At 44.0% G+C, this 23937-nt stretch overlaps 1 protein-coding gene across 2 annotated transcripts in view; it reads right to left on the reverse strand.

Moving 5' to 3' along the window:
* The window catches only part of LOC126251753 (uncharacterized), a 131355-nt gene that overhangs the window by 19392 nt on the left and 88026 nt on the right, over window positions 1-23937 (reverse strand). The window contains exon 5 of one of the 2 annotated variants that reach the window (XM_049952363.1): window positions 2090-2256. The exons of the other annotated variant lie outside the window; for it this stretch is intronic. Coding sequence (XP_049808320.1) covers window positions 2090-2256 — 167 coding nt within the window. The remainder of the gene's footprint in view (window positions 1-2089; window positions 2257-23937) is intronic. 2 annotated transcript variants of the gene reach the window in all.

Consider the following 23937-nt stretch of genomic DNA (forward strand, 5'->3'; position numbering starts at 1 on the left):
ACAGTTGATGCGTGTCCAGGGCTCTGTGACCAGTGTGACCTATGTGAATGCCAACCTGAGACCTGTAACCATACCGTTTCTGCACAACAACCCAGACGCTCTTTTTCAGCAAGACAACGTACGACCACATGTTGCTGCGCGAAGACGTACCTTCTTGGTGTCACAGGATGTCAGCCGTTTGCCCTGGCCCGCCAGATCACCAGATTTGTCGCCAATCAGAAATGTATGTGATATGGTGAAATAACGGGTGCAGCACTGTGACACAGTGCCAAGAACTTTGGCACCAGGTGAATGCAGCATTACTGGCTACGCTGCAGGACGCCATCCGCACCTTATATGCGTCCATGTCCTCACGCATGGAACAAGTTATCAGGGCCCATGGCGGACCCTGTGCCTTCTAAGCAGCAGGACACATGCTGAACCGAGGCAGCTGAAATGTCGATTATTTCTGCAGAACATAGTAATGTACATGTCCGGTGAATATGAAAGTCCTATCTCTTTTTCTCCCTGAACATGAGTGTACATCGAATAAAGACAAAACTAAGACCCAGGGCAGAAAAATGTGTCCGTAGTGTACCAGTGGATGAAAGGAGATAGTTCTTCAGATTCAGTGACAGATATCCCTGTTACATCACACTGTGTTGGTGACGTACCACTGCAGTACCTCAAGTAGATCTTTATGCAGAAATGGACTCAGTGCTAAGGTAGACAAATATGTATTCAGTTCACCTGAGGACATCATCTGATAATACGAACAGAAATGAATTTGAGCCGCTATGTTTGTATACCACTATGAGAAAGAAGACTGGAATATTACTCTTTGTTCATATGGTACTGTGGATAGAATTTGTACCTCAGATTGACAATGTTGCTTATAAGTAGTAAAATTTTCGAAAAATAAAAGTAAACATAAAAATTTGAAAAATGATATAACCTAGTTCATATGACTAGTACGTGAAAATAAGTAGCTAAATTATACTGACAATGTTGTTTGTAAGCAGCAATATTTTCTAAAAATAAAGATAAAGATAAAAATTTGAAAAAATCATACATCATAGTTCGTATGTCTATACAAGGTATCCCGAAATTCCCGTTACAGACTTCTAGGACTCGTAGAGGGGAGTGAGTACCTAATATATTGAACAGGAACCCATCTCAGGAAACGTACCGTTTCTGTGCTACAACCATTTGAAAGCATGTTAGCAACGCGACCACTCTTAAAGTAATTTACCACACCAAACAGTGCTGGGAGCAACATCCATTGCATTCGCATTGTCGGATAGATCGTGTGCTCGTTGACGGGATATTTTCAACGTGATGCAGTATTGCACTATGTGCTCTTCCAATTTGGATGTTGCAGCGTGTCCTTCGAGTACCACAGTCACCCCTGTTGAGGGTGAAAGTACCCCTTTGTCGAAGTCGTTGTTTATTTGTGGGGAAAAGAGTGTGCAGTGGAGTCGGACGTTGTGGATGACGACCTTGATTAAGGCGACGAGCAGCTCTTTCATCACCTTGAACTTCGCCATACAGTAGGCCGATGTCGGTGCAAACGTGTACTTAACTGTGTTGCTCTAACACACACAGACACATGAACTGGGCTCGAACCAGGTCGGAGAGGTAGGACAGACGATCCCACGTAAGTAGCCCGCCTCCCCATGACTACCCTGTTGCATACCTTCCTAGCAAACATGTTTTCAAATGGCTGTAGCACGAAACAGTACGTTTCCAAACATGAGTTCCTATTCAAAATATTATATATTCACTCGCATCTACAAGTCCTAGAAGTCTGTAATGGGAATTTTCGAACACCCTACGTACAACTAAAATAACTATCTAAATAATTTTTTACTCTAGATAATTTTGGATTTGCCAAATAAAGGGTTGATGTCTAGCAGTGTACAATAGGCTTATGCACTTAATGTGTCATGGCCTTGACATTAATGAGTTGACCTGAATAGCCTCGGACAGCAGAAACCAGCAAAGTAACGGCGAGACTGATTGACACTTCTGCGATATTCGAAGGTAGAAATGTCCCCACTCTGTGTCGTTACAAGACTGGAAGGAGACTGGTAGAGGTTGTGGCACTCACGTTGAAGATGTCATCGTAGTTGACGGGACGCCTGCCTCGCCTGGATGCAGCCCCCGAACGCCGCGAGCCCGTGGCCCTCCGGCGGCTGGTGCGGTTGGAGTTGAGCCGCCTATTCCTCCGTGGAAGATTTCGACTCGGGACTCTGCGATTACCCTCCATCAAAGCGGCTGCACAGTCCATCACAAAGAAATGGTGTCAACGGTGCGACTCGCTGGCAGTAACAATTTTGAGAAAAATTTGTCTACTGGGCAGTTATAATTGAAATGCAGCTACTCACAAACGTCCAGTGTGGCTGTATTATATGCTAATGCGTTAATGCTGAACTGATTTACGCATGAAAAATTATTTCCAATTTTGGACACCAGGTAAAAATTTGGCGCTGTACACTGTTCGTATGACGGTATGACATCCATAGTGTCCAGCATGTGCCAGGGCTAGCGCTCGTGCTCGTGCAGGGCCACGAGAACTGTCCATCTCATGATCAACAAGTATAGAAATTTTTGTGGTCTATTTTACACTGGTACCAGTTGAAGATTCTGATACGCAGCAACGTTCTTAACTTCCTCTTCGGTTTCTGGCACAGATCAAAGTTGGTGTCATGCGGCCGCGCCGCGCAATGTCCTGTGAAGTGACGACGTACATTTTAAACTACAAGGTGCAGTGAACACACAGGACTGCCTAATTTTGGGTACTGTTAAACTGCGTGTTGTGCACGAAGAGTCATTTCAATCACCGTATTTGACTGTTTGATGTGGATTCACGAGCACCTTCATTCTCGGTCCGTTATTCTTTGAAGAGAATACACCCAGAGGGCCTGTTAGGTGTGCCCTGAGATCTTCACATTATCAAGACCTCCTTGTACAGCATGTGATTCCTGTAACTGTTGTGGAAACCACTGTTTTCATGCAAGATGGGGCGACATGTCATGTTACTCGCCCAGTGAAAGATCTGCTTAATGCAACCTTCCACGAACGTGTTATCTCCAGACGTTTTGTGGATGCATGGCCTGCAAGATCACTTGATTTGAATCCATGTGACTTTAGGCTCAAGGGATACGTAAAAGAACGCGTTTACCAGGGACGCGGTCGTCTCTACCCGATATGAAGGCCAGTAGACAGCAACACGCTGCTCAGATTTCACTGGAATTGCTGCGAGCAACCGCTTATCACCTCGTTTCACGGATGTTGCAACTTCGGTGTGCATTTGAACAAATGGTAAGAGGCGCTTAGTAAATAAAATCAACATTATACCTTTCCCACTTGTCTGACCTTTCCACCTCACGTCCTGTTCCTAATCCCTTACATATGGAAACATTTATGTACGCCTTTCTAGCATTCACAGCGCCAGGTTTAACCTGGTGGTCGAAACTGGTCATTGGTCATTGTGTCCAGGGTACATAAATCGGTTCCGCATTAACGTGTTACCGCATTTACCATAGTTAGTTGCCATACGATAATTATAGCCCACACTGGACCTATGTGAGTAGCTGCACTTTAATTATAACTACCCAGTGCCGATATCATGACTGAGGAAATCACAATAAAACCATGAATTAATAGCTGCAACACAGAGAAATACTCAGGTCATTGGTCGTTGGCTCTTAAAGTGGAGGAAGCTATAGAACAAGGTAAGACACCACTCATCTCCCTAGAATTCATGAAGATACGGGGGGGATAATCACAAACTTTTAACTGTCACTTAGAAAGTATGAAGTTAAGTAATTAATTTTCTTTCCGTTTGTCTACAGTCCCGGTACACACTAGAACCCTAGCGCGACAGTACTGCAGCACGACGCTAGAAGAGCCAAAACAAATTGGCGAATCCGTTCGTTAAGTGGAATATGATGCGGTAATCCGTTTCCTGCATTTGAAGCGCAAAGCCGCTGCAACAGTCCACACTGATGTGGTCGAAGATTACGGCGACAGTGCACCACTATATGTCATAGAAATGGAGACGCTTCAGGTGTGGTCAAAGAAATGCGAATGAAGAACAACGAAGTGGCAGACCATCTCTTTGTTAAAGAAACGGGGAACGCAGGAGATGTGGATGTCCTGGTGATCGAAGACCGGTGTACCAACAATCGAAACGGATGCAGAGAAAGTGAAAATGAGTCATGGATAAATTTCCAACATCTCGCAAGACATTTTGAACGAGGGCAAGACATGGCCACGGTCATCGTTCGCACCCATTCAAAATACCAGCCGAACCGAGGAAGCAACAGAAATGTTGCAACTGGGTCAGGCCAGTTCGGCTGACTTAACAACCACTTCATCACCATATAAGACTGCTAGGTAATTCCTATGATCTAGAGGTACACGAGCAAAACAGAGCAGTGGGAACGTGGATTCACAACCGAAAATGATTTAAAAGTTAGTATTACGCAGGGTTTCAACACAATCTGAATTGGCCACTTACAAGTCGACATTCTTCTTCCAAAATACACTGCCGGAAAAAAATTGGTACACTCTTTTAGAGGTTTCCAGGTTTCCAATTCACTCAAGATTTAGAGTGGAAACAGTGCATATTGAGTAATATTATATTTATAGATCAATAGCACAACCGACTATGAGGTACCAGGTGATGAAACACACATATTAGAGCGCCGGCCTCGGTGGTCTCGCGGTTCTAGGCGCGCAGTCCGGAACCGTGCAACTGCTACGGTCGCAGGTTCGAATCCTGCCTCGGGCATGGATGTGTGTGATGTCCTTAGGTTAGTTAGGTTTAAGTACTTCTAAGTTCTAGGGGACTAATGACCACAGCAGTTGAGTCCCATAGTGCTCAGAGCCATTTGAACACATATTAGAACATGTTGTGGCCACCATGGGCGGCAGTGCAGGTGCTGACACTAGCATTCAGTCTATCGTACAGATGGCGAATACTGTCCTGGGCGTACGTTACGCCGCACCTGCTCAACCTGTTCATGCAGTTCTGTAAGAGTTGTTGGCTGATGAGTCACAACGAGTCACTTCCCGTCCAATATATCATCCCACAAGTGCTCGTTGGGAGACAAGCCGAGAGATCATCCTGGTCAGGGAAGTTGCTGCACGTCTTGAAGAGCACATTGAGTTTCATGGGCAGTGTGTGAGCGAGCACTATCCTGTTACAACGCCACACCACCTTCCCGTTGCAATAAAGGCAAACGAATGGGTCTAATAAAATTCCCCATGTACCGAGCACTGGTCAGCGTCCTCTCCAGAAACACCAAAGCTGTACGAGAGTTGTAGCTTATCGCACCCCAGACCATAAGGGTGGAGCCAATGTGTCTTGGACGAATTCACTTTACGAGACAGTACTCACCATGTCTCCGTCATACGCGCAAACGACCATCACTTGCGTGGAGGCAGAATCTGTTTTCAATGCTGAAGACTATGGTGCGTCATTCCATCTTTCAAGTGATCCTCTGATGGCACCAGTCGAGCTGTGGACGTCGATGGTGCGCGTGACTGGAAGATGGGCTAAAGTTGTGTGTGCCCTGAGTCCCACTGCTAACAACAGGTTCGCAACAGTTTCTGTTGACATACCTCGGCTCACAAGACCTCTTGTCTATGCGTTCTGTCACTGCTGCCCTTACAATAAGACGATCCTGGGGAAGGGGGAGGAGGGCGTCTGCGCTGGGGGGACGTCCGGAACCTCGTCAACGGGTGCGAGAACATCCACGTGACCACTGATACCAGCAATGTTACACAACTGACGCAGGATGTACAACTCACGTGGCAATTTTCGGATAGAACCATCCCGTCACTCGGAAGGCCAAAATTTGACCTCTTTCAGATTCGCTCAGTTGGCTGTAGGAAGCACGAGTGCATCTCCGTGGCATGGTTGGCTGCTTGCTTCTCACTTTTGCACCACAACGAGCCTTCTGGCTGTAAACGTTCTCTATTGAGGGATAGACACAGATGACGCTCTGGTAGCTATGCTACTACGCAATCTGTTGACGGACGACGTTGAAACCATTATCAGTACATTTACTATCCCCCAGGTGGCATATGCTGTCATCGGATTAAAATCTACGGCGTCTTTTCAGATGTACTAACTTTTTTCCCCAGCATCTGGTGCTTACAAATTATTCTCGCAAGGGGTAAACCACCAGAGAAACACTCTACAGAAATCCGAAGAGGTCAGAGCGGAGCGTCACAGGAAGCTGTTAGAGTCGTCGCTTTTGCTCCTCAACAACACACCGACCTTTTCTCTTCAGGCCACCGTTACACATGCTACTTCTTTAGAATAACAAATTTTGGTTCTTCCTCCCGTATGCTTCTGACTTGGCACAGAGAAACTTCTTCGCTTTTCTTTAGATGAAATGACCATTGGGTGGTAAGCGTTTCCAGAATAATGACGACGTCCTTTCTGTGATGGTACGTTTACAGAACAGCCAAAAGGCAAGTTTCTTCAATCAGGGTCTACATCATTCGGAAATGAACTCTAAGGGAAAAATACATTTGGCGTGCCACGAAGAAGTTATCCAAATTGGTCACAAACAGATATACATTCAAGTATCGACGGAAAATGCAAAATCGTAAACTTAGGTGGCCGATGGATGAATGCGAGACTTTTCTGCACCATTTCACCGTGCAGCTGGCACGGATACTAAAGAGGGGCATCTCTGTAGCAGGGCATAAAGTCTTTGCGAATTTCATCCCATTTAATTCACTTGGTCAGTAACTATGCGTCGCAGACAGGCGCGTGTACAATAAACGCAGACGTCAGCATTTGGGGGAGGACGTTTAGTTGAGATGGAAAAAACCAGTGGAAGTAAACGGCGATCGCTCGACATTTGAGTAACAGTGATGCCACTTTTCGATGGTCTTGGCAGGAATGAGGTGAACCACTGTAGAACACAGCGACAAGAAGGAAGTGGTCGACTTCAGAGGAACAACAGAACGAGAGTACCTAGCAGTCGTCAGAGAGGTATTCAGAGCCCCGGACTCATTATTATCCTCGACCCTAAGTGCAACTGGCGCTTCAGTGACCACAAGGAGCGTTAATAGCCGGTCCACAGAAAGGACGCTGCGCTCACGGCGAGCCTTGCGCCGACTACCATTGACCTCTGTACACCATGAAGCCTGTTTGCAGCCGTATAGGGCACATTCGGCGTAGAATCTCATTGACTGCAGTAGAAATGCCTTCAGTGATGAGTCCCACTTTGAGATGATCCCAGATAACCAGCGAAGACGTGTCTGACGACAGCTTGGACAGCAGTGGGATACCCGTCGAACTAACGCCCGCGATAGGGCACGACAACCAGGAATGATGGTCTAGGGTGTCATTTCATTTCATAACAGGATCACTTTGGTTTTTATCCGCGGCATGCTTACAGCACAGCGGTACGTCGACGATGTTCCACGTCCCGTTTTGTTGCTCTTAATGACAAACTGTCCTGGGCTTACATTTCAACAAGATAATGCCCACCCGCACACGGCGAGGGTTTCTGCTTATGTTCTTGGTGCTCTCCAAACCCGATCATAACCAGCAATCCCGCCGGATCTCTCCCCAGCTGAGAGTGCTTGGAGCACTCTGGGCAGGGCGGGATTTTGAGGATCTAATGTGCAAGTTGGACAGAATTTGGCTCGATATCCCTCAGCAGGACATCCAACAACTTAATTAATAGATTTGTATCCCGCTTGGAAGGTTCAAAATGGTTCAAATGGCTCTGAGCACCATGGGACTTAACTTCTGAGGTCATCAGTCCCCTAGAACTTAGAACTACTTAAACCTAACTAACCTGAGGACATCACACACATCCATGCCCGAGGCAGGATTCGAACCTGCGACCGTAGCGGTCGCGCGGTTCCAGACTGTAGCGCCTAGAACCGCTCGGCCACTCTGACCGGCGCCTGGAAGGCGGCGCGTGGATCTGCTCCTGTAAATTGGAGGGTAGGACGAATGTAGGAAGCTAGGAGGAGCAGGTGAGGTAGAAATACGTCGGTACTGCAAGTAAAGCAAAAGATGTTTACTCTAGGTAAGACAAGTGATAAAATATGGTTACATAACTTTGGCTGTGATGAGCAAGTAGGTGAGAAACAGGATGTATCAAAGCTAACAGAAGTTACGCAGGCAAGCTCTGTAGTGGCTCGCCCACTATGAAAATGAAACAATGTTGGTTGGTCGTCTGCTCGTGATCAAATGGGCAGATTCTGGAGCGGCGCTCGTAGAGCTGCACAGCGCCGGCTAGAGGGCGCTGTCGTCGGTGTGGATTGTCCGCTCTCGTAGTGCCAACCTAAGAATGGGCTACTACGCTGTGGCATCGTAGCTATCGATATCACGAATAGATGCCAAGGCGAATAAGTGTTCACAAGGGCGAGAGGTGGGTCAACACGTTCCTGACACGATCAGCTTGTGAAGCTTTTTATCTTCAATAAACCATCCAATTTTTTCGAATTCTTTGTTTGTCTGTAAATGTACATCACATTACGGAATTCCGTCCCATTCGGATAATTCTTTCGTGGTGAGTGGTTTCTTGGTCTAAGAGAGTATACGTCTCATTGAATGCTGAAAATACAGAGAAGCTTCAACGCCTTGTTTCCTTGTTGCAGTGATAATTAAACCTTTAATACTAGCCTATAAACACGTTAGTCGGTCCGCTGCAACTAAGTGGGGTGGAATTTTTAATACCCTTCTATAGCACCACGTTTCAAATGGACCCAGCTACCCATGGTTCTTCTGCCACCCAAATATCCATAACATTCGGAAATTCTGAAAAACCTATTCTGCAGTGTCACAATGACGTTGAGCGGTGAGTATACAATGTTCAAATATTTGGAGGTTAGTACACCTATGCAACATTATGCCTCCACACACCATAACACCTGGACCAGCAAAATGATAAAAAAAATGGTTCAAACGGCTCTAAGCACTATGAGACTTAACATCTGAGGTCATCAGTTCTCTAGACATAAAACTACATAAACCTAACTAACCTAAGGACATTACACACATTCATGCCCGAGGCAGGGTTCGAACCTGCGACCGTAGCAGCAGCGCCGTTCTGGACTGAAGCGCCTAGAGCCGCTCGGCCACAGCGGCCGGCAGCAAAACGATCATGTTCAACAATGTTCCTGGGTACATTACGTGTTCCCACCCTACACCATATGAGGGTAGGTCCAGCAGTGACACATCATGCGAAAGTTACCTTCATCCTTAAGTTTCGTACACCAGTGCAATAAGAAATTAATGCTAAACTTAGACACTACTCTACAGTAATTCGTCTAGAAGCACTTTACGCAGCAGAATGTTTCACTCAAAACCAAAAGGTGGAACGTGAAGCACTGAAAAGTGCAGAAAATAAAATAGTAAAGAAAATTTTGGGACCTGTTAAAGAGGTAAAAGCAATACAAAAGTCGTCAAAATAATGAACTTTACGCACACATGGTTACGAAGAAATTACAGACATGATTAAGAAATGAAGAATATGTATCAATGGCTGCGTCCAAAGGATGAGTCCAAACAGACTGACAAAATTACTGTTCACTTATTTTGGTAAACTGAAAATGGATAGGCCGGCCGGTGTGGCCGTGCGGTTAAAGGCGCTTCAGTCTGGAACCGCGTGACCGCTGCGGTCGCAGGTTCGAGTCCTGCCTCGGGCATGGATGTGTGTGATGTCCTTAGGTTAGTTGGATTTAATTAGTTCTCAGTTCTAGGCGACTGATGACCTCAGAAGTTAAGTCGCATAGTGCTCAGAGCCATTTGAACCATATTTTTGAAAATGGATAACACGTGGTGTAAATAAACTGTGACGTAGACGAACGTCCAACTACTCCACAATCTGTTCTGGAACGGCTGCCACTCAGAAAGAAATTGCAAGATTACAAAAGTTTCCATGAATAACCCATGAAGAAGACTGGAGACACTTGGACTGAGGAAAGACGGAAGAAACATTGAGAAATTATTAGAGAAATGTGTAAGAAAAGAAACGAGAAACAGTAAAAATAAAGATAACTCACAGTGGCTCATACCAAAGGAAGATGAAAGAAACAGATTGTAATTACGATCGCGATAATGAATTACAACGGCAAAATCCGTCCTGGAAGTAACTCCAACAGACTTCACTAGATTTTGAGATGAGCGAAAGCTCAAGTTTGGGGCTGAATTGTGATCGCAGTTTCTATTTATTTATTTACTTGCCGCCGTTGTTACACGTGATGTAGTCGTGGAATTTTTATTTATAAAATCCATAGTTCCCAATGAAACACAGACCTTGCCGTTGGTGGGGTGGCTTGCGTGCGTCAGCGATACAGATAGCTGTACCATAGGTCCAACAACAACGGAAGGGTGTCTGTTGAGGGGCGAGACAAACGTGTAGTTCCTGACGAGAGGCAGCAGATTTTGAAGTGGCTGCAGGGGCAGCAGTCTGGATGACTGATTGATGCGGCCTTGTAACAGCAACCATAATGGCCTTGGTCTGCTGCTACTGCGAATGGATGAAAGCAAGAGGAAACTACAGCTGTAATTTTTCCCGAGAGCACGCGGCTCTACTGTATATTTAAATGATGTTGGCGTCCTCTTGGATAAAATATTTCAGAGGTAAAATAGTCCATCATTCGGATATCCGGGCGGGAGCTACTCAGGAGAATGTCGTCATTAGCAGAAACAAAACTGGCATTCTGAGGACTGAAGCGTGGAATGCTAAATCCCTTAATCGGGCAGGTAGGTTAGAAAACTTGAAACGGGAAACGGATAGGTTGAAGGTAGGAGCAGTGGGAATTAGTGTGTTGCGTGCGCTCGCAGGTTCGAATCCTGCCTCGGGCATGGATGTGTGTGACGTCCTTAGGTTAGTTAGGTTTAAGTAGTTCTAAGTTCTAGGGGATTGATGACCTCAGCATTTAAGTCCCATAGTGCTCAGAGCAATTTGAACCATATTGATGTTGGGTGGCAGGAGGAACCGGGCTTCTGTCAACTGAATTCGGGACTATCAATACAAAGTCACATAGGGGTAATGCAGCATTGGATTTAATAATGAACGGGAAAACAGGCATGCGGGTAAGCTACTATAAACAGATTAGCGAACGCATTATCGTAGCCAAGATAGACACGAAGCTTACACCTACCGAAATACTGCAGTTTATACGCCTGCTAGCTCCGCAGATGATGAAGAGATTGAAGAAATGTATGATGAGATAAAAGAAATTATTCAGATTGTTAACGCAAATGAAAATTTAATTGTGACTGGGGATTCGAATTCGACAGTAAGGAAAGGAAGAGAAGGGAAAATAGTAGGCCAATATGGACGGTGACGCCCGGGTTCCCGGGTTCGATTCCCGGCGGGGTCAGGGATTTTCTCTGCCTCGTGATGGCTGGGTGTTGTGTGCTGTTCTTAGGTTAGTTAGGTTTAAGTAGTTCTAAGTTCTAGGGGACTTATGACCACAGCAGTTGAGTCCCATAGTGCTCAGAGCCATTTGAACCATTTTTTTATGGACGGTGGGAAATTATGAAAGAGGAAGCCGCCCGGTAGAATTTCGCACAGAGCATAAATTAACCATCGCAAACACTTGTTTTAAGAATAATGAAAGAAGGTTGCATACATGGAAGGGACCTGGAGACACCGAAAGGCTTCATATTTAGTATATTTTGGTAAGACAGAGATTTAGGAACCATAATTTAAACTGTAAGACATTTCCGGCGGAGATGTGGTCTCTGACCACAATTTATTAGTAACGAAACGAAATTAAAACTGAAGAAATTGAGAAAAGATAGGGAATTAAGGAGATGGAACTTTAATAATTTGAAAGAATCAGAGACTGTTAAGAGTTTTAGAGGAAGGTTTAGGCAATGATTGACTACAAGGGAAAAGAGAACAGTAAAAGACGAATGCGTAGCTTCTAGAGATGAAATAGTGAAGTTAGCAGAGAATCAAATAGGTAAAACGACCTATCAGAAATCCTTGGATAATACAGGAGACACTGAATTTAACTGATAAAAGGAAAAAATATAAAAATGCATCAAATGAAGCAGGCGAAAGGGAATACAAACGTCTAAAAAATTAGACTGAAAGGAAGTACAAAATGGCCAAGCAGGAATGGCTAAAGGACAAATGTAAAGATTTAGAGGTATTTTTCACTATGGGAAAGTAGATACCACCTGCAGGAAAATTAAAGAGATTTTTGGAGAGAGGAGAAGCAACTGTATGAATATCAACAGCTCAGAAGGAAAACGGATCCTAAGCAAAGAAGGGAAAGCTGAAAGGGGGAAGGAATATATACACGTCTATACAAGGGAGACGAACTCGAAGGCAATGTTATAGAAATGGAAGAGGGCGTAGCTGAAGATAAGATGGAATATATAATACTTCGAGAAGAATTTGATGGAGCACTGAAAGATCTAAGTCGAAACAAGACCCCTGCAATAGACGAAATTTCGTCAGAACTACTGATAGTCTTGGGAGAGCCAGCCATGACAACCTCTTCCATCTGGTGTGCAAGATGTATGAAACAGACGAAGAAGAATATAATAATTATAATTCCAAAGAAAACGGCTAATGTCAGTTGCGAAAATTACTGAAGTATCAGTTTAATAAGTCACTTTTGTAAAATACAAACACAAATTCCTTACAGAAGTGTGCAAACTCTGGTAGAAGTCGACATGCTCGAAGATCAATTTGGATTTCGAAGAAATGTAAGAACACGTGAGGCAATATTGACCCTACAACTTATCTTGGAAGATAGGTTAAGGAAAGGCAGACCTATGTTTATAGCATTGTAGACTTAGAAAAGCGTTTGACAGTGTTGACTGGAATACTGTTTTTGAAATTATAAAGGTAGCAGGGGTAAAAATACAGGCACTGAAAGGCTATTTACAACTTGTATAGAAACCAGACGGCAGTTTTAAGAGGCGACAGGCATGAAAAGGAAGCAATGGTTGAGATGACAGTGAGACAAGGTTGTAGCCTATCCCCGACGTTATTCAATCTCTATATTGAACAAGGAGTAAAGGAAACCAAAGGAAGATTTGGAGTGGGAATTGAAGTTCAGGAGTTCAGGAAAAGAAATAAAAACCTTGAGGTTGGTCGATAACATTGTCATTCTGTGACAGACAGAAAAGGACTTGGTAGAGCATCTGAATGGAACGGACAGTGTCTGGAAAGAAGGATGTAGAATGAACATCAACAAAAGCAAGACAAATATAATGGAATGTAATCAGAATAAACCAGGGGATGATGAGGGCATTAGATTAGGGAACGAGGCACTTAAAACAGTACATGAGTTTTGCTATCTGGGCAGCAAAGTAACTGATGATGGCCAAAATAGAGAGGATTTAAAATGCAGACTGGCAATGTCCAGAAAAGCGTTCCTGAAGAAGAGAAATTTGTTAACATCGAATATAGATTTAAGTTAAGAAATTTTTTCTAAAAGTCTTTGACTGGACTGTAGCCACATATGACGGTGAAACATTGACGATAAACAGTTTAGACGAGAAGAGAATGGGAACTTTTGAAATATAGTGCTACAGAAGAATGCTGAAGAGTAGGTGGATAGATAACGTAACTATGAGGAGGTGCTAAATAAAGCGGGAGAGCGGGGTACAAGAAATTTTTGGCACAACTTGAGTAAAAGAGCGATCGGTTGACGGGACACATTCTGAGACATTAAAGGATCACCAATTTAGTACTGGAGGGAAGTGTGTGGGGTAAAGATCGTAGAGAGAGACCGAGAAATGAGTACGGTGAACAGATTCAGAAGGATGTAGGTTACAGTAGTTATTCGTACGTAAAGAGGTTTGCACTGGGTAGACTACCATGGAGAGCTGCATCAAGGCAATGTTTGGACTGAAGACCATAACAACAACATTGTATTATAAAAGCTAAGACATGTCTTTGAGATCGCACCAACAGAGGCCGCTAGATGGAGGGTTATCGAAGGACTGTGCGGAACATGAAATTACTTGAGCTGTGTCCTAAGCTGCTCGAGCCATTCGAGTCGTGCTCTAGCACAGCACTACTTTTACAGAGGTCTACCAGCTCTAACTGTTGCATGTGATCTGTTTGATCCTGTACCACACACACACATTCAGCATGTCTGGGGTCAAGTGGAGGAAAGACGCCTCCAGATGCGCCCGAGAACCTACCAGCAAGTTAGTGATTCCCTGACAGCCCACAGGCCCTATTGCTACTATAGGTAGAGCACTAAGTGTCCACTGTGCTCTGTTATGTAGTGCTTACAAGATCACACAACTTGACTATGTATCTTTAAAACTTTGGAACATAGACATATTGAGAAGGAAACAGTACTTGTCTACACAGTCCAGACACATGAACGTGACCATCGCCTATGTTCGACGTCAACACACAGTAATCACTCACAGACGGTTCGTGGCAGCACTAGGAGAGAATGGTATATAAAGCGTGAGAGGAGGACTGCGGAAAACAGTGCAGTCGTTGTCGTGATGCCCAACAGAGCTATTTATCTGACGGCATATCTTCGGCTTTAGGGCCAAGGGTGTCAGTATTTTCGAAACGGCAAAGTTCATGAACTGTTCGTGTGCCGCCATGGTAAAAGTACACCGTCAAGGCACTATCCGCAGAGGCAATAGATGACAAGTGTGAACGACGGCTGTGGAGATGTGTAGATGTGTACGAGCGAATAGACGAGTAGCTGTTGGAAACTTACCGCCCAGATGAACCAAGAGGCTAACAACAGTGTCTTCTCAACGACCATTCAGAGCCCACTGTTTATCCGTGTTCATCAGCGACGATGGCTGGAATTTGCACGCTTGTACCGCGACAGATGATTCACGTTTTATGCTCTACCGGTCAGACTGCCTTTGGCGTGTACAGCGTGAAACATCTGAAAACAAACACTCTGCAATCTGCCTGCAGGAACGCTAAGCAACAACCCAGGGTAAATTGACAAATTTGCCCTGGGACGCTCTCGCAATATCTGACAGTCAGAATTACAAGGCTGCCCTAGTGGTTTTAAACAGAAAGATAAACACGATAAAGATCTCGCAGCTGTGCAACAGTCATCTGGCCACTGCAGAGCTAACTAAAGGAGGAGATACAAGGGTGATTGCGTCACTGTACGCACAGTATAGCGATGATATAGAACCATATATAGAAATGATTAAGGACATAGCTTTGTACTCTAGACATAAGAATCTAATTATATGTGTAGACATTAACGCCAGATCCACACTATGGCACTCTAACAGAACAGATGACAGGGGACGAAAAGTCAATGACGCAATACAGGAGACACAACTACATATCATAAACGAGGACGGACCTACACCTACCTACAGAGAAGCAGGCGGATCCAGTGGCAAAATCGACATTACCATAATGAACGATAAAGCACTAGGACGGTTCAAAGATGGACCATACACGACTCTCTGACTACAAGCGACCATAACATAATTGATATCAAACTCACTGGAAACAATAAGCACACTAAATACAACACAGCACATTTCAGTTTCAAAAGGGTGAATTGTATTAGACTACAACAAATGGTTCAAGATGAAAATATACAGAACATACAGGGAACCGTGGACTATAGGGCACATAAACTTACAGAAATAATACAAAAAGCCCAAGAATCAGCAATACCTAAGATCACAACCAGCAAAGAACGGGTAACTCCATGGTCAGACGAAGTAACCAGACTAAAAAGGGACATGACAAGAAAGAGAAAACTATATCAGAGAACTTGTATACAAAGAGACAGACCAATAAGATTGGCTGCATACAGGGAAGCAAAACCTTGTTGCAAACCAGACAACAACAATGGGAAAGCTACGTGACCACACATACTCAACAAAACATCTGGGGGAACAATACAAAATATTGACAGACAAAATTAAGACCCCATTGGCACTAGGCACGCTACGGCAGGATGGCGGTACGATGACAATGGGTGGAGAAACACAGCACATCTGCTGAACAAACTCCTCCCGGAGGACGTCTCGACACAGACCCACAAGAACATACTAAGGCGCGAATTACGCGAACCATATAACACAATTACTGTCACCTGTCCCTTTGCGCACGAGGAAGTTGCGTTAGTGATAAGAGAACTAAAAAATAAGAAAGCACCCGGACCGGATCGGATCCATGCAGAGGTGCTTAAGAGGCTAGCACCACAGACTACCCCTTACTTAACAGAACTACTAAATGACACCTTACGGCTAGGCCGCGTACCGACAATCTGGTAAACCTCAAGAGCAGTTATTATACGTAAGCCAGCAGACAGAGATCCATCAGATCCTAAATCATACAGACCAATATGCCTAATAAATATCATGGCAAAAGTCCAAGAGAGGCTACTGTGTGTCCGCTTGCAGGCTCACAGAGCCCTACTTGGACTAAACCCACACCAGTTTGGATTTAGGAAAGGCAAAAGCATTGATGAAGCAATTAACAGAGCTCTCGAAATTACACAAAATACAGACAACAAATACTCATTGGCAATTATGATTGACATCGCAAAGGCTTTGCCGGCCGGTGTGGCCGTGCGGTTAAAGGCGCTTCAGTCTGGAACCGCGTGACCGCTCCGGTCGCAGGTTCGAATCCTGCCTCGGGCATGGATGTGTGTGATGTCCTTAGGTTAGTTAGGTTTAAGTAGTTCTAAGTTCTAGGGGACTGATGACCACAGATGTTAAGTCCCATAGTGCTCAGAGCCATTTGAACCATTTTGAGCAAAGGCTTTTGACAACCTGTGGTGGCCAGCTTTGTTTCTGAGGTTACGCCAGATGGAAGAACCCGCAGCCCTATACAATAGTCTATTAGACTACTGCAGGGATAGAATAGTGGAATGGCGTGTGAACAACCAGAAAGTAATAAATTACCAAAGGTTGTCCCCAGGGTTCGATCTCTGAGCCCATCTTCTGGGACATAATCTTTGAACCCCTCCTGCAACTGCTGGATGGGGACAGTAGGACAGATGGAGTTGTCGCATACGCAGACGACCTGCTTGTGGTCATCTCAGCAAACACAAGAGCCCAGTCAGAGGAGAAGGCGAGTGGCACATTGCAAACAATAACACAATAGTGCAACACAAACAAGCTCAAGATAGTGGGTAACAAAACAACATACACGCTTCTGGAAGGTCAATTAACGCAACCCATCAGTCAAAATAGGGGAAAACAACATAAAAAGAACGAGAGTAGCCCACTACTTGGGCGTACACATAGATGAAAAGCTGAATTTCCATGAACACTTTAGAATATCAACAGACAAGGCAGAAAAAATATTGCACAAACTGACAAGGATAAATTCAAGATAATACAGACTTCTTTTGTCAGTACTAAGTTTTGCGGCCAGTACATGGGCGCACAGACTCAACCTCGTCACAAACAGAACAGCGGTTAGGCGAGGACAGAGAAGCGTCGTAATGCGACTATCTGGAGCATTTGGTACGACATCCATCGAAGCGTTGTGTGTAGTGCTTGGAATCTTCCCGATAGATATAACAATTAGGCATCGGGCTGCACTGTACTGGTTAAAGATGGGCAGACTTGACCAGGTTAATATAATAACTGGTTCTCCGCTGAACAACAAGCGGGACCTCAAAAAATGCAAAATCGATACATAGCAAGAAGAATGGGGCACAAGTGATAAGGGACGGAGAGTACATAATTTTTTCCGGATATCACGGAATGGTTAAGAATGAAACATGCCGATCCTAGCCGCGGCGTGGTGCATTTCTTGACTGAGCACGGACCTTATCCCACGCACTTGAACCGCGTGAGTCTAAAGGTACGTTTACACTGGGATACATGTATCGCGACATGTATGAGCGACATGTCAATTTGACATGTCGCGATACATCACCTCATACAAAAATTCACGGAACTTGTATGCGGACCCTCGAGCTCATACATGTCGCGTATACATTTTGTATATCGCTTTTTGGCCATATACGCGACATGTATGAGCGACATTTTAAGAACTCGCGCTTGCGCAGTACTATCATTTCCTGTCGTCTTGTCGCCTGCCGCTTATTTTGACGATTAGCGCATGCGTAGTACCAGGCTCTATGGCGGCTGTTTGAGTATTGGAGCTGCCGACTGTCGTTTGTTGTGTAGTTATTTGTGTATTGTGTCGTGTGTTGTGCCCGCGTGTAATACTTTAAAATTTGCCATGACTTCTTGGTCAAAACAAAATATACTGCATTTTATAGAGGCAGTGCGCAGGCATCCCTGTATATGGGATGTGAAACTAGGAGACTATAAGAACACTCAGAAAAGGTACGACGAGTGGGAGGAAATTGCCAAGGCATTTAACGTGTCAAGGAAGGAATGTTAGGACAAGTGGCATAATTTAAAAAGCCAATATAGTCGCGAGTTAGCGAAAAGGAAGAGTAGCAAAGGAACTGGAAGTGCTACAAGCAATGTGTACCACTCTTCATGGTATGCTTTTGAAAGTATGCAGTTCATAAGAGACAATTACAAACCACTCTCTCATAGGAGCTCACATGAAGTAGTACCAGTAAGTAAATTTGTTATATTATTTTATTAATCATATATTTGGCAACAGTTTTTCGTGCTAATGCTTTACATAATGTGAATATTTACAATTTCACTGAAAAACATGATTCTCCATACTGCTACGGTTTGAAGTCCTGAATACTGCAGAAGAATAGAGCATATTACTTTATATCATCATTTAACAATGATGTGGAACTTATTTTCCATACTGCCATGGGATGGAGCCCTGAATACTGCAGAAGTATTCAGCATATTCTCTTCTGTTGTCATACCGCAATGAAGTTCTTCGGCCAGTTATGGGCAGTGGCTCCAGCACAGTAGGGGCGTCCCTCCAGGACCCAGGTATTACGTTGCCATCATCTCCCTCTGTGTCGTATGTTCCTGCTGGACAATACCTTTGAGATTTTCTGTTTGAAGAAAATTATGTAAATAAACACAGGCTAGTGCCACCACTGTAGTCTTTTCCGGACTGAGAAGCATTTGCTTCCTCAGCACTCTGTAAACAGCACTTATAATCCCAAATACATTTTCTATTACTCTTCTTGCCCTGCATGCTCTATAGTTAAAAATACGTTGCCAACTGTTTTTTTTTTCATGCAGACCTGGAAATGGTTTCACAATATTTTCCTCTAGGCCAAAGGCTTCGTCAGTGACGAAAACATATGGAACAGGCTTGCTCCTACCAGGAAGAGGAGTTGATGGTGGTGTATTTAAAGTTTTGGTTTCTAACATTTTGTAAAATGTGGTGTCTTTAAGGACACCACCATCTGAAATCCTCCCCTGCGTGCCAACATCAGCGTAAATTATTCTATAACTAGCATCAGCAATTGCTAGCAAAACAATGCTGAACCGCTCTTTATAATTAAAAAAACTGTTCCACTGTTGGGTGGTGCCACAATGTCAATGTGCCTCCCATCTATAGCTCCCAAACACCTGGGGAAATTCCATTTTTCTTCATATTCTTTGGCAATTTTCAGCCATTCCTATGCAGTAGCAGGAAGCTGAAAAGAAAATTGTTACTTTTTTAATTTAATTTACGCATGGACACATAAAAAATTCTCAATACATTAAGATACTTTGATTAAATGTATGTATAACATATAGCTCACTTTGTCTTAGAAATGTCTTATGTATTTTATAGGTCATGGAAGCCCCAGCCACAGAAGGAGATTTTGAAGGAGAAGGAAGCATTAGTTTCCCTTTCGATGTAACAGAAATTGCCACGCCCCCACAAGACATTGTGGAAGTGGAAACCACTCCAGTCATCTCTGTGCCTCCACATGAAAGTGGATCTGCAACCGTGTCACCCTGTACCACTCCAAGTCCGAGTGGAAGTGGTAGATCAAGTGCACTGAAGAGAGCCAGGAGAGACCTGGATGAAGACCGAGGTCTTTTACAGACCTTAAGAAAAGTTGGCGACAATTTAGCAGGCAGAAAAAGGGATCGGTTTACCCACGTGGGTGACTTTGTCGCCAATAAGCTCAGATTTCTTTATGAAAATGGCCATACTAGAATTACGGCAAGACTTGAGAACGGAATATACAGATGTTTGCAGGAGGCAAACGATGAATTAATAGATGCAAATGCAACATAATATATGGATTCCTTAAAAACATGTATAAATGTTGAAATATGCGTGTCATGTGCTGTCAAGTACTACTTAATAAAACTAAATACAAATTAATGTTGTTGGATATCTTTACTGTGCAGAAAGTGTCCTCAGAAATTGTGATATCGTATTACTAAGTGAAGCATGTCAGTCGTTCCAAAGAACTAAAAGCTAACCCATTTCAGCAAAATTTGAGAAATTTATGGTGCAAAATGTATGTGCCGTTAAAATTTTAGTTCCTATTCCAGCAGCCTCACGTGGTTATGTTGGCAACATCAACGGCGCGGTAGAAAATTTGTGCTGCTGTTCCTGGTTGACAGTTACTTGTATGTACCCTCGTCCGCTCGTTAAAAGTAATTGACCCCGTAAAACGAAGATTTCGTGACAAAACATTTGCATTGTCGCGCGATTGCTAATGCCAACGTCTCACACACGATTGCCGGCATTAGCATCCGTTGTCAACATTATCAGGCGAGGCAGCCGGAATAATAGCCAAAAACTGATATACTTGCCAGATGCATGAAAAAATTATATAATGTATTACATACTCTGATATATATAAAACTTTTACCTTCACTTCTTGGGATAAAACTTGCACAATGGCCTCGCAAACACGAAGAATAATGTTGCATATGGCACTTTTTGATATTCTATGCAGATACATTAACGTCGAAAAGGAATCCCCAGTGGCCAAAAAACGGAGTGTTACTGCCAACTGATCCTCTGGTGGAATCGCTTCCCGAAAGTTTGTGTTGGTTTTGGACACAAGAGGAGCAACAAGAGATAACAAACCGCGGAAATCCTCCATACTCATCCTAACATAATTTCTAAAATATGCGCCATCCTCTAGCGTTAATTCCTGAACGAGCATTGCGTAAGCTCCGTGAGTAGAGCGTTTGCGAAGAAACTCTCTCTGCCACCATCTACGCTTCCTCCGCCTTTTCTTCCTATCATCTTCCAAAAGAGCAAGTGTACCAGCACATAAAAATGTGAAATCTTCCAAATCGTCGTCGGAAGCCATCGCACAGTGATACAAATCAATCAGTGTAAACGCACGCTCATACATGTATGAAGTTGATACTTGTCAACTCATACAACTCGCGATACATGTCGCAAAGTCGCATATACATGTATCTCATACTTGTGCCGATACAAATCGCAGTGTAAACGCACCTTAAGAGACACATCTACATGTACGTGCGGAAGTATGGGAATGCCCGAACACACAGTCCTATTCTGCGGGAAATACAGAGAACACAGGAACACACCAGGAATACAACACATACAAACTGAACGACACACATACGATGCAATCAGAACACCAGAATTTTGGGACGAACTAAACGTACTGACAGAAAAAACCTCATATGAATGCCATAAAGAGTATAGGCGTGAGAGACCGTACAGACGACAAACATAGATGCAGCACCTTCATAGACGCCATAGTGTAGAGGATGGAAACCGAGATAGAAAGAAGACCGACAGAAATGCATTAGTCTAGACGTAATGTACAGGTAACACAACAGATTACACATAACTAAAGCTCAACATGAATAGATGAAAACAGTGTCGGCGCTCCGTCGCAATTGCCAGAGGCAAACACGGCACTTTAAACCTGTCAATAGCGTAATTATCTTAGTAACAGCTTTAGTAATTAGCATAGTAGTTATAGATTAGCATAGATCTTCTTAGTTAAAGGTAAGCAAAGGATGGGAGACTGAGGATCAATGGCTTGACGGCTAATTCCAAGGCTTTCATCCTCAGTTCCCAGGGTGAACGGATTATAAACTTCTTCCTTTCCCATCTTCTTTCCTCTTCTTCATTCTAAACTATATTTTTGTATTTCCTTTCCAAAATTTAAATTTCACGTAAAGTTTTGTTAAACGGTTTGGGAAAGCTGCCATAAAGAAAAGAAAAGAAAGACAAATAGCAAACAAAGATAACCAAGTAAAAGGAAACAAAATTAAAGAGACAAAAACAAAACACGATCAACTATGACCAGCCTCCACGTTGCGGGACATTGACAACGGCGCGATCGGATGCGGGAACTGGTGTGGAGGTTCCAGCCACATCAGCGCCCATATACCGATCGCAGCAACCAAGTGGTCAATAAAGACCCACCTTAAGCAATCAGATAGTGGGTCGTAAAATCAGGGCGGCAAGCGACAAAAAAAAAAAAAAAAAAAAAAAAAAAATCTGGAGGAGAGTTATTGGTCTGGGGGCTGTTTTCGTGGTGACCTCGTCATTCTAGAAGTCGTACTGGATCAACATGAGTATGTATCTATCCTTGGAGACCATTTCCACATCTACAAGCAGTTTGCTTTTCCTCGGCACAATGGCGTCTACTAGCAGGAGAAAGCAACGTGTCACAGAGCTCGCTGTGTACGTGCGTGGTTCGAAGATCTCCAGGATGCATTTACTATACTCCCCTGGCCACCAAACCCGCCGCATTTAAATCCATTAGAGAATCTGTAGAGAAAACTCGATCGGGCTGTTCGCACCGTGGTTTCTCAACCGGAAAAGCGCGGCACTGGAGACGGCATGTCTTCACATCCCTCTCGGTACCTCGCAGAACGCCAATGAATCCCTTCCAGTACGTCTCGCCCTGCAAAAGGCGGTTATTCAGGCTCTTGACAGGTGGTCACATTAATGTGCTGCACAGTGTATTAATGTTTCTGTTGCAAGAGGCGCCATTCAAGAAAGGAAAGTTACGAAGCCTGGAGTCAGGCATCTGCAGAACAACAGCGCTCCGAGAAGAGCGACGTGAGAATGTGGCTGAGCACGTCTTTCGCACCGCGACCTCAGGGTGGCCTCGCGTGCCCACACTGGAAACAGCCTGCTCTGGTCGCCCAGGAAGCTCATTGGATCTCCCGCGCACGCCGCACTCCGTGACGGACACACGCGTCACGAGTGGATACTCGTCTTGAGGAATCTGCTCACTTCACGGCAAAACACATCTGTATTCGCAACGAAGCTACCCCTCCTTCTGACGCATTATGCCGTTTTTCTTATAGTTGTTGCCGTAAACTTCCATAATTTTCTGCTTTGCTTGCGAATTACTGGACCGGCTTAATGGATTAAAAGTTTCCTAGTAGATAGAACTCGACGCGTCGTTATTACAAGCACGATTTTGTTGAATGGAGAAGTAATGTCCGGCACCCCATGACGGTGTACTATAGCGCACTTACAGCTTGTTATATCTAACAGTAACATTTCGCACCGATTAGTTGTAGTGCGTATTTACATTATTGGTCAAGACTCATTAAGTCAGTGAACTTTACTGAGAAACAGTGCAGATCAATGACGTCCCGAATGTTGCACTAGCTCAACGTTCAGTGACGCGCTGCGCTTCTCTTTGGATTATCGTAATGAACTACTAACGACTAACCTAAAAGCACTTTGGTTCTAGATCTCGTGGAGAAGTGTATTTACAGATTGTGTTATTGTGCCATTTGCAGTATTATTAAGAGTCGCCGTCTCAAATTATATTACTGGCTTCTCTTTGGATGATCAAAATGAACTACCAATGTGTAAACTGAAATTACTTTGGTTCGAGATCTCGCGGAGAACAGACATGTATTTAGAGGCTGTTCTACTGTGAGATTTGCGGTATTGTTAAGAGCCGCCATCTTAAACTTTTTAGAATCAGAAAGTTTATTGTAATACCGTACTGTGAGAGTACTATTAAAGGAGTTAAGAAGATTTATGCAGAGTCTGGAACCATTTTCAGAATATTACTAGTTTCTACCGATAAGAAGGTAAGTTATGTTATTTCCTTCAAGATTCAGGGATTTCAATCTACGACGTGTTGCTAGGCTCTACC

The sequence above is a fragment of the Schistocerca nitens genome, chromosome 4 (assembly GCF_023898315.1).
Source record: "Schistocerca nitens isolate TAMUIC-IGC-003100 chromosome 4, iqSchNite1.1, whole genome shotgun sequence".
NCBI classification, from domain to species: domain Eukaryota; kingdom Metazoa; phylum Arthropoda; class Insecta; order Orthoptera; family Acrididae; genus Schistocerca; species Schistocerca nitens.